This window comes from Muscardinus avellanarius, assembly GCF_963383645.1.
Source record: "Muscardinus avellanarius genome assembly, chromosome: 16".
Taxonomy (NCBI): domain Eukaryota; kingdom Metazoa; phylum Chordata; class Mammalia; order Rodentia; family Gliridae; genus Muscardinus; species Muscardinus avellanarius.
This window is the reverse complement of record NC_137802.1, coordinates 53578733-53589992: the sequence shown is the minus strand read 5'-3', so window position 1 is coordinate 53589992 and position 11260 is coordinate 53578733. Positions and strand designations below refer to the sequence as shown.

Sequence of the window (11260 nt, the reverse complement as noted above, 5' to 3'; positions counted from 1 at the left end):
AGGCTGCCCTCAAACCTGTGATCCTCCTATCTCAGCCTCCCAAGTTCTGGGATTACAGGCATATGCTCGGCTGATTTTTATAAAGTCTTAAGTAAGGAACTTAACTTTATCATACTGCATACAAAATTATGTTATGTTGCTAAAATAACAGTGTTTACATTTTATAATTTGTATTTTAGCCACATATATCCTTTTTATTTACAGATTTGGGTTTGGATTCTGCTTAGAAAGGCTTCCCTCACTGCAAGTTTATAAAACTAAATCCACCAGGGAAGTGTTTTGGTGTGAGGGGTGAGGTAGGGATCTAGCTCTTTTCTTTTTCTGTTTCCAGTCTGTCATAGTGGCACAAGCCTGTAATCCCAGTATTTGGGAGGCTGAGGCAGGAGGAGTGTAGGTTCAAGGACGGCCTCAGCAAGTAGTGAAACTCTCATCAACCTACCAAAACCCTGTTTCAAAATAAAAATTATAAACCAGGCATGGTGGCGCACGCTTGTAATCCCAGCATTCGGGAGGCTGAGACCGTAGGATCGCTGACAGTCTCAGCTACTTAGTGAGGCCCTCTGCAACTCAGTGAGACCCTGTTTCAAAATAAAGAATAAAAAATAGGGCAGGAGGTGTAGCTCTGAGGTTGAATGCCCCTGGATCCCATCCCCCAACCATACACACAAAAGAAGAAAAATTTAAAAAAATAAAAGTTATAAAATAGGGCTGGAGGTGTAGCTCAGAGGTAGAATGCTCCTGGGTTCTATTTCGAGTACCGCAAAAATCAAACAAACAAAAAGTCACCAATAGTAGTTGTCTTAACACTTATTACTATTATTGTTGTTGTTATGATTATTATTATTATTCTCCAGATTTCCATTTCTTCACCTGTTGGGCTTCTGAGTCCAGGGGGCACTGACTAGACTGTGTCTGCACTGAAGGCGATGATCCCATTTCATGGACCCCGAGGCCTGGCGCACTTTGGAGAAGCCAGCTGCTCGAGGCTCTAGGGGGCTGTATATCTTGCTCCCCTCTCTCTGAGGCCGCTGCACCGCAAGGTCAGTTTCAGAGAACAGAGCAGTTTCCCTTGTCGCAGGCTCAGTGTAATATACTGTGACACCCGTGTTGTTGCCTGGTGGGGCTAATCTTTGAAGAGTTGTTTCTTTCCATTGATGAGAAAATATATCATTGTACCTATCTACCACAATTTAGTCATTCACTGGTTAATGGACATTTGAGTAGAATTAAGGCCCTTGTAGAAGAGTTTGAAGAGAACAGCCTGGTCTGCTTGGCTCCTTTGACCATGTGAGGGCACGGTGTCATCATCCCTTCCTGCCTTTCTATCTCTACTGCTATGTGAGGACACCCATACAGCACCATCTTTGCCCTCACCAGACACTGGACCTGCTGCCCCTTGACTTTGAACTTTACAGCCTCAAGAACAGTAAGCAATACATGTCTGTTATTTATAAAATACCCAGGACATGGTATTTTGTTATGGCATCAGAAACCTAGAGAGATTTCACTTTGCATTTCCCTTGATGAAAATGTAGGATGAATACTTTCTCATATGCATATAAGTTGTTTGTATATCTTCTTTTAAGAATTGTATGTTCATACCTTTTGCCCATTTTTTTTGGGGGGGTGTGTTGATTGCCTTTTTATTTTTACTATTAGCAGTTGATCCCAGAAGCATCCTACCTCCGAGCTATACCCCAGCTCTATTTTTTGTTTGAAACAGAGTCTCACTAAGTTGCTAAGGATCTTGATGAGTTGCTGAGGCTGGCCTCGAACCTGTGATTCTTCTGTCTCAGCCTCTCAAGTACCAGGATTACAGATGTGCACCACCATGCATGCCCAGCTAACTGCCTTTTTTATTACTGAGTTGCAGGAGTTCTTTATTCTGAGACAAGCCCTTTGTTAAGATATATATGACTATTTCTTCCCAGCCTGTGGTTTCTTCCTTCCTTCCTTTTAGATTGAACACACAGGCATTCTACCTCCTATCTACTTTATTTTTGTTTGGAAGCAGGGTCTAACTAAGTGGCTGAGAGCCTCACTAAGTGGCTCAGGTGGCTTTGAACCTATGATCCGTCTGTCTCTGCCTCTCAAGCATTGAGATTACAGGTGTGCCATCACACCTGGCTTTCTTTCTATCTGGTAATGGTCATTGAACCCAGGGGTACTCTATCACTGAGCTATACCTCTAGCCCTTTTTATTTGGAAACAGGGTCTTGCCAAATTGCCAAGGCTGGCCTTGAACTTGGAATCCTCCTGCCTTAGCCTCCCAAAATGCTGGGATTACAGGTGTGTGCCACCGTGTTCAGCTACCTATTTCTTGATACTTGTTTTTGGATGAACATAAATTGTGTGTGTGTGTGTGTGTGTGTGTGTGTGTGTGTGTGTGTTACTGGGGATTGAACCCAGAGCCATTCTACCCCTGAGCTAACATGCCTAGCCCTATTTTTAAATATTATTTTGAAACAGGGTCTTGCTAGGTTGCTGAGAATCTCGCTATTTGCTGAGGCTGTCCTTGAACCTGCAATCGTGCTGTCTCAGCTTCCCAAGTACGTATTTTAAAATTTGATGAAGTCTACTTCTCAGGGTTTTTAGAGCCCATGCTTTTTGTAAAAGTGTGGTGTGCAGACCAGAGGGATCTTGTCAGAAATACAAAATCTCACACCACTCTGGCCCCACAAGTCCCAGGCGACTCGTGGACACATTACATTTTGAAGGGCACTGGTGCAAGTCATTTTTGAGGAATGAGGGGTCATGTCCCCGTGACGTTGCTGCCTCTCAGCGGCTCCCCGTCCCCGCAGGGTGTGCAGGCCCGTCGTCCACTCATTTCCTACCCGACTGAGTCGCGGGGGCCACCCCTCTCCTCATGTGCGGCGCTGTTCTTGGCTTTGGGGGTTGAGTGGCGGGGATGCACCCCCAGCCCCCTCTCGAATATCCACAGCCGCCTGCTCACTCGTCCAGCGGTTCCTGCCCTCTTTCCACCCGGAGCCCCGGTCGTAGAACCACAGTAAGAACGGTGTCTATCTCGGGGACCAAACCCAACGCGAAGTGATCTCAAGAGTGCCTGCAAGTGCGACCGAGGTGGCCATTTCACAGCTCATCACCCTGGAGCAGCCCCCACCCCATTGGTCGCAGCCCCAGCCCTACACCCGGCAGCCCGCCCGCTCCCGCCCCCTCCTCCGCGCCCCCGGCGCACCGTGCACCGATAAATCTTTCTCCGCACGTCGCATTGTTACAGCGGGTTGCCCTTGCATCTGGCCGGCCCTCCCCGCCGGGCTGGGGAGTTCTCCAGACGCAGACTCTGCCTCCATCGCCTTTGAAGCCCGAGCCCCGGGCCCCGCGCCGGGCACTTGGAGGGCGCTCCATCAAGGTTTGCAAAATCCGAGTCTCCGCACAGCAGGTGTCTGCCCTCGCGGGGCGGGGGCGGGGAGCGGGGACTCACGCCAGGGCCGCCCCGCCCCCACCCAGGCCCCGCCCCCACCCCGGCCCCGCCCGGCCCCGCCCCCCGCCCGGCCTGGCAGGGAGGGGCCCGGGGGCGGAGCCAGCGGCGGCCGAGGCTCGGGGCTCCCGCGCGGCTCGCGCTCTCGGAGCGGGGATCCCGGCGAGACGAGGTAGGGAGCGGCGCGGGCGCCGTGGCGGGAGGGGCCGAGGCCCGCCCCTCGGTGCCCCACAGCCCCGCGGCCCCCCGGGTCCCCGCTGCGGCGCCGCCCCCGGCCCGCCGGCCCCGCCGCGCTCCTCCCGCGCCCCCGCGCCGCGCGCCCCGCCCCCGGCCCCCCGCCCCCCCCCGGTTGCTCCCCGCGCCGCGTGGGTCCCACAGGTTCCTCCAAAAGAGACCCGGAGTCTGCCCGCGGGCGGGGGGCGGGCGCAGCTGGAAGCCGCAGGGGGTGAGTCCGGCGGGCGGGGCGGGGGCGGGAGGGCCCGGGTACCATTCTTCTGCCGTGTAGTGTCGTGGTGCTCGGCGCTGCGGGCTGGCTCCATGTTTGCGGAATGAATGAATCATGACTCTTCCTTGTCCCCTTCCCGAGGAGGACTTTTTGAGGTCCACGTGCTGCAGAGCACACTGGGGCGGGGGGGGGTGTCCCGAGATAGGGCCCCCCTTCCAGCATAGCCGAAGCATTTCGCCACCTCTCTGCCTTCCATTCTGGAGGTTCTCTCTGGGTTGCGGCTTGAGGTGGAGGGTAAGGGGGCTCGTAGGCCCAGCCTTGGCTTCTTGAAGGGCCCTTGCGCCTGGCACTTGAGCAAGGCCCCTTAGGAGGCAGCAGCGGAGGGGGTGCTGGGGGTAGAGCACCTCCGTCAGGCAGGGCCGCTGGGCCCCTAGGGCACCCTGGAAGAACCCACCCTCTGATTACGAATCCTGAGCACAAGTTACTTACTGAACTCCTCCGAGCCTCTGTTTCCGTCATCAGTTAAATGGGAACATTGGCGTCCGTTCCTTTGTGCGGGTTCTGAAACCGCGTATGAGCTCACCCAGCAGAATGCTTGGTGTTTTGGGGACGCTCAACACGTCTTAGTTTTCTATCCTTCCTCTCTGAAAAAAGTGAGCAGTGTTTTGTTATCCCTCTCCACAGTGGTCCTAGACGTGCCCAGGTGATGTGTATGTAGTCAGTGTTGAGTGACTGTGCTCCCCTCCACCCCCAATCCACAGGGAGAGCTTGAGACCTGACGGGCACAGGCATGCCGGTGCTCTCCGAGGACTCGGGTGAGTGTCCCCTCATGGCCTGGGCTGCCACAGCCCTGGACCGGAGCCTGGCAGCCCAGGGCTGGAAAGAGACCAGGCTGCTGCTGGGCTGCTTCTGGCTGTGGTCCTGCCCACACACTCTGGGGATGTCCCCAGGGCAGGTCTGAAGGGTTGTCCCAGGGTCCACGCAGGGCCCCCAGGGGCAGGACGTTCCCCTGCGTTTACTAGACCTTGTTTTCTTACTCCTCCCTCAGGTTTGCATGAGACTCTGGCACTGCTGACCTCTCAGCTCAGGCCTGACTCCAACCACAAGGAGGAGATGGGCTTCCTGAGAGATGTTTTCAGTGAGAAGAGCCTCAGTTACCTCATGAAGGTGAAGTACCGCGCCACCTGCCCCTCGGGGGAGCGGGTCTTCCCCGCTGCCCGTGGCCCTGGGAGGTCATCCGAGCCAAGCCCCTGCCTCCTGAAGGCCTCCACTAGCCCACCAGGCAGGGCTTTCTTTCTCAGCCCTCTTGTCCTTGCCTGCAGCTGTGGGTGGACACAGATAAGGGTGGGGCGCGTGGTGTCCTGGGTAAACTAGAAATCAGGTGTCTTTACAGATTCATGAGAAGCTTCGCTATTACGAGAGGCAAAGTCCAACCCCAGTCCTGCACAGCGCTGTGGCCCTCGCGGAGGACGTAAGTCCCAGGTTTTTCCTTATGGTGGCCATGTCGTTCCCCACCCTGGAAGGCTCTTTCATCTCGTCTGGTTGCTTAGTCTGGGAGCATTTGGCATCTGGAGCCCAAGTTGAAGAGGCATCTCATCCTTTTCCTCCTCCCGGGGCCTCCTGACAGGAGGGGGAACTCACGAGCCTTGGGCCCAGAGACAGTGCACAGGAGTGCTTCTTACTGTGTGTTCTGGAGCAAGCCTGTTTGCTCCTGTGGATGGAGAGCGTTGGCTGCGTTGGCGGTCCCCAGCTGTCCCGAGGACTGGAGGGATGAGTAGGTCTAAGAAGCACCTTGTGTGTGCTTCAGAAGGTCGGCGTGGAGCCTGGAAGTCAAGGCACTTGCAGTGTGTCCCTGCTTAATGGCTCAGGCTTTTCTTTTTTCTTTTTCTTTTTTTGGTACTGGGGGTTGAACCCAGAAGAATTCTACCTCCTAGCTACGCCCCGGGCCTTTTTTTTAAATTTTGAAACAGGGTCTTGTTGCTGAGGCTGGCTTTGAACCTGCAATCCTCCTGCCTCAGCCTCCCAAGTACTGGGATTTCAGGCATTCTCTGCCGTGCCCGGCTAATGACTCAGGCCTCTTACCTTTTTTTTTTTTTTTTTTTTTGTGCTACTGGAGGTGGAACCCAGGGTCATTCTATCTCTGGGGTATACTCTCAGACCTATTTTATACTTTATCTGGAAACAGGGTCTCACTAAGTTGCTGAGAGCCTCACTAAGTAGCTGAGGGTGGCTTCGAACCTGTGCGATCCTCCTTTCTCAGCCTCCCAAGTGCGGGGATTGCAAGTGTGTGCCACCACGCCCGGCTTGGCCTCTTACTTTTTTTTTTTGCGGGTCTGGGGGTGGAACCCAAGGGGATTTGACCTCCGAGCTACACCTCCTGCCCTATTTTTTATTCTTTATTTTGAAACCGGGTCTCACTGAGTTGCAGAGGGCCTCACTAAGTAGCTGAGGTTGTCCGCGAACCGCGATCCTCCGGTCTCAGGTCTCAGCCTCCCAAATGCTGGGATCACAAGCGTGCGCCACCACGCCCGGCTGGCCTCTTACTTTTGATGGCAAAGCTTCTTGACTTTTTGCAGGCCTAGTCCTTGGGGTCACATGGGGAAGAGCTGTCCTGGCAGATGACCAAGATCAGCTTCCGAATAACTCACTTGACCCAGGAGGTAGCCTGGCGAGGTTGGGGTGCAGCCTGTGGCACAGATCCCCTGAGCCTTCTCCTCTCTGGAGCGTGATGGGGAGCGTGACAGATGACCCAGCACCCGGGCTTGGTGCCGTCTTTAACTAGCTCTGTGACCTTAAGTCACCCAGGTTTTCTGAGCCCCATTTTCTTCATCCACAGAATAGCACAGCATGAGGGTGCAGACAGCACAGACAGGCAAAGCCACGCTGCGCTCCTTGTCATGCTGCTTAGGAGCTTTGCCACCTTGGGCCAGATGTTAAATCTTTCTGGGCCTCAGTATTCTCCCCTGCTTAATGGCAATATCGCAGTGCCCACTGTGCCTCGTCTGTTGTAAGGGTTTGCTGAGAATGTGCACATAGCACACAGTAGGCCTTCATAAGGCAGCCCCTAGTAGGATTACCTTGTAGACCTGCTCGACCCCTGGCAGGATTTCCTTGGAGGCTCAGTCCTGGGCTGGTTGAGGGTCCAACGGGCCCCTGGACGCTGCAGCTGTTCCCGGGAGACTCAGGGAGGAGGGTTTTTTCCCAGGGCCTCCCCAGCCTCCACTGGCATGCCCTCTCATTCCCTCCAGGTGATGGAGGAGCTGCAGGCCGCCTCCGTGCACAGTGACGAGCGGGAGCTGCTGCAGCTGCTGTCCACCCCCCACCTCAGGGTAGTCACGCCACAGTCCCTGCCCACCCACATGCTCGTGTCTCTTGGGATGGGGGCGGGAGGGAGCCTCAGTCCTGAGACTGACAGAGAGGACTCAGTCTGCATGAGGGATCCTAGCGCTGGCATCTGGGGTGCTGGTCTCTGTGGCATGAGATCCAAGACCCCTCGGCCCTGCAAGCCCCGGGGCCAGCCCTTCTTTCCTCTTGCTTTCCCACAGGCTGTGCTCATGGTACACGACACTGTGGCCCAGAAGAATTTTGACCCTGTTCTGCCCCCTCTGCCCGATAATATTGACGAGGATTTTGAGGAGGAATCGGTGAAGATTGTGCGTCTGGTGAAGAACAAGGAACCCCTGGTACTTGGGGCCCGCCTCTTCTCCACCCTTTCCCTGCATCTCACCCCCACCCAGAAAACTGGCAAGGGACCCTCCTGAAGTCTTCAGGGGGGTGGCAGCCTCCTCTCAGGGCTGCTGCTACTGCTGCACAGCTTTGTGTGCTGGGTGCCTCTCTCCCTAGGTGGGTACAGCCCCCCTCATGTGTGGCCAAGCCCCCCTCTGCACAGTAAACACTCTGCACAGCTGAAGGGGGTGGCTGGGATCATCATGCCCTGAACCAGAAGTCGACAAACTCAGCCTAAGTTCCAAGCCAAGCCCACAGCTTATTTTTATACTTTTTTTTTTTTTGAGCACAGCCATGTCTATTCATACTGTGGCAGAGTTGAGTAGCTGCAGCTGAGACCACGTGGCCCCCAAAGCCCAAGATATTTATATTTGGCTGTGTACAGAAAAAGTTCGCTTGTCCCTGCTCTGAATACCAAGGCAGCACAGGGCACCAGCCTTTCTTCTCCCAGCTGGCAGGTTATCATCTGGCTCCTGGTTCAGCGCTGGCTCAGTGGCCCGGTGACAGGGCTGTTTATCAGACTGGGAGGGACATGGCGGTGGTGTAGGGCATCAGCTGCTTGTCCTAGGAATACCAAGCTGCCATTCTCGAGTTTCCGTTTTCACCCGCTGACCTGTGATGAGCCGCGCACGCCTGCAGAGGCGGCTCTCTCCTTTGCCTCTATCTCTGCACCTGCTCAAGGGGCAGCTGGCCGGGGGGTTGGTAACATCCCGGGAGCCCTCCTGTGCAGCCGCTGTGTTGGGGGCCAGCAGTTCAGAGATGAATGAACGATGGAGAGTTTGTAGGTCTGGGGCAAGAAGTAAGTGCTTAGTGGATGGCCTCTCTTACCAGCAGTATTTATCTTCTGTACTTTAGATAGGTGACAGGAACGGTTTACTATTAAGTGTACAAATGTGTGTTTAGGTACTGCCAGTAAGTACATGGTTAATGTTTTTTGAGCACTTACTATACACGAAGCATCTTTTTTTTTTTTTTTTGGTGGTACTGGGGTTCCTGGAAGCCCTTCTACCTCCGGGATACACTCCCAGACCTATTTTTACATTTTTATTTGGAAACAGGGTCTCCTAAGCCAGTGCGCGTGGCTGGCTTCGAACCTGCGCGATCCTCCTGTCTCTGCCTCCCAAGCGCGGGGATTACAAGCGTGCGCCACCACGCCCGGCAACACAAAGCATCTTGTATGCATTCTCTGATGGAATCCCTGCAGCAACCTGAGGACTTAAATGCTCCCCATACACGGGCTTAGAGAGGATGAGGGGCTTCCTAGCTAAGACCGTATGTTTGCTCTAGTCAGTGGCAGAACTAGGTTCACCTCCAGGGCCGTCCAACTCTAGAGCTCAGCTCTCCACCTTACCGCTACCTTCCTGTCTCCCGGGCACAGTCCAGCTCACCTGGGGCAGGAAATCCAGGGCTCATTAGCACCTTCTTACCCTTGACGTCATCTCTGCTCTGCTCCATGGGCCGGCTTGGTCCTGAAGCTCTGGCGGGGGCATAATTGGTTCCTCTCGGCAACAACAGAAGGCTGCGAACACTGCGATTGGCTCCAGGCGGGTTGAGAATGTGCCAGCACATGTTGTCCTCATTATTGAATGTCTTTGCAAGAGGCAAGGGCTGCGATGTGACAGAGAGAGGCCTGGATTCAGTGTCACAGAATGCTTTCCGTCCTTCTCTCCGGGTGACCTTGAGGATACCTAACTTCTCTGAGCCTCCATCACTCATCTAAAATATCACTGGGTTATAGTGCTAAGCAAACTGTACAGCGTGGTGCTAGGCTAATGGGAGATGTGGTTTTATTGAGTCCTGGCATTGGGAAGGTCCCCACTGATGCACCCTCCCGGGCGGCAGATGGAGGGATGGAGGAGGCAGCACTGGGCCCCAGGGTTGGGGCTGCCTCGTAGGAACCTGCCTGTTCTCGCTCCCATGCAGGGTGCCACCATCCGGCGGGATGAGCACTCGGGGGCTGTGGTGGTGGCCAGGATCATGCGAGGGGGCGCAGCAGACCGGAGCGGTGAGTGGTGGCACTGCGCCTCCAGCCTGGCTGAGATGGTGGCCACTGTCCCATGAAGAGCCTCCCCCTTCTGCTCCGGGGCCCCTTCCCCCTCCTGTCAGGTCACCTCTTTGGGATGTGCTTTGTTTTTGAGAGCGGGGATGGAATTTCAAGCCCAGTTGAAATTTTAATTGAAAACACAGCAGGCCTGGAGTCCTTGGGGGTGATCGGGAGGGGTCTGGGGCATTGGCTTGGTCCAAGGACCATGCTTGTTGAGCATATAGCTTGGGCTTGCTAGGGCATTCCTGGCTGGGGACAGGATGACACCTTTCCCTGCCACCTCCAGTCGCCTTGTCAAGCTGCTTGTACCGAGGGGGGTGTTCATGGCCCAGATTTGTTTAGGTGGAAAACAGGTTGAGAATCACTGGTGTGTGGAAGAACTGCCGAGCGAGGCGGCACACCTCCTGGCATAGTAGGATGTTGCCTTTAAACTCTGGGGGGTCTTCTCACCCCTCCCAAGTGCTGCTGCTGGCCCAGTGCCCAGGGGAGTCGCAAACGGCCTGAACATGCAGGGATGCTTGTCATTAAAGCAGAGGCTAGGAGACAGCTGAGTCTAACACCCTGCTGACATCCTGGTTGTGGCCTAGGAGTTTCCTTGTTAAGATTTTTTTTTTTTTTCAGTACTGGGGATGGAATCCAGAGGCATTCTACCTCTGGGCTACACCTCCAGTCCTATTTTTTATTCTGTATTTTGAAACAAGGTCTCACTGAGTTTCAAAGGGCCTCACTAAGTAGCTGAGGCTGCCCGTGAACTGCCGTCCTCCTATCTCTCAGCCTCCCAAATGCTGGGAGTACAAGTGTGTACCACCATGTCCAGCTCGGATTTTTTTTTTTTTTTTTTTTTTTTTTATGGCCCTGGGGATCGAGCTAGGGGGATTCCACCTTGGAACTCTAACCCAGCCCTATTTTATTCTTTATTCACAAACCTGTGATCCTCCTGCCTCAGCCTCCTGAGTACTCCTTTGTTAAGGTTTAGGAAGGTGCATGCCTGTGATCCCAGTTCTTGGAAGGCTGAGATTGTAGGATTGCCAATTCAAGGCCGGCCTCAGCAATGTAGTGAAACTCTTAGCAACCTAGCAAGATCTTGTTTTAAACTAAAAAATAAAAAGGGATGAGGGTCTCCAGTATCACAAAAAAAAGGGCTGATCTTGAAGTATGTCTGTAACCTAGGAAGAGTTAATGATATCCCTAGCGTAGAGGGTGGAGTAGAAGGGAACAGCTTTCTATCCCAAAATGACTGTCTACGTCCTGTCCATCATTTCTTAGCAGGATGGTCTTGGACAAACAGCTTCATCTCGGTGTCAGCGGCCAGCTTGTACTTGGGGGTGGGGGTGGGGGTGGGGTCTCGCCCAGGATGCTGAGGCTTCTGGCAGGCAGCAGGTTCCCTCCCCCACAACCCTATCCATCGTTAACCCTCCAACCTCCCTGCAGTGGCTCCTCACGCACAGGCTGCAGCTCCTTCCCGTGCTGACAGGTGGTGCCTGTGTCTCCTAGGCCTGGTCCACGTTGGAGATGAGCTCCGAGAAGTGAATGGAATCGCCGTCCTGCACAAGAGGCCCGACGAGATCAGTCAGATCCTGGTCCGTGCTGCATCCTGCTGGCATGG

The 11260-nt window shown here is 54.4% G+C and overlaps 1 protein-coding gene across 4 annotated transcripts in view; it reads left to right on the top strand.

Moving 5' to 3' along the window:
* Positions 1-4650: 4650 nt before the first annotated feature.
* MPP3 (MAGUK p55 scaffold protein 3) overlaps positions 4651-11260 on the top strand; it is a gene marked incomplete at both ends in the record, with an annotated part of 31052 nt that continues 24442 nt past the window's right edge. The window contains 7 exons of one of the 4 annotated variants that reach the window (XM_080713729.1): positions 4651-4699; positions 4933-5051; positions 5278-5355; positions 7133-7213; positions 7430-7567; positions 9534-9615; positions 11149-11234. In XM_080713729.1, the coding sequence (XP_080569855.1) occupies positions 4675-4699; positions 4933-5051; positions 5278-5355; positions 7133-7213; positions 7430-7567; positions 9534-9615; positions 11149-11234 (609 nt within the window). Of the gene's footprint in view, positions 4700-4932; positions 5052-5277; positions 5360-7100; positions 7214-7429; positions 7568-9533; positions 9616-11148; positions 11235-11260 lie in introns of all 4 variants that reach the window. The other 3 variants (XM_080713727.1, XM_080713726.1, XM_080713728.1) reach the window with 3 other exon arrangements.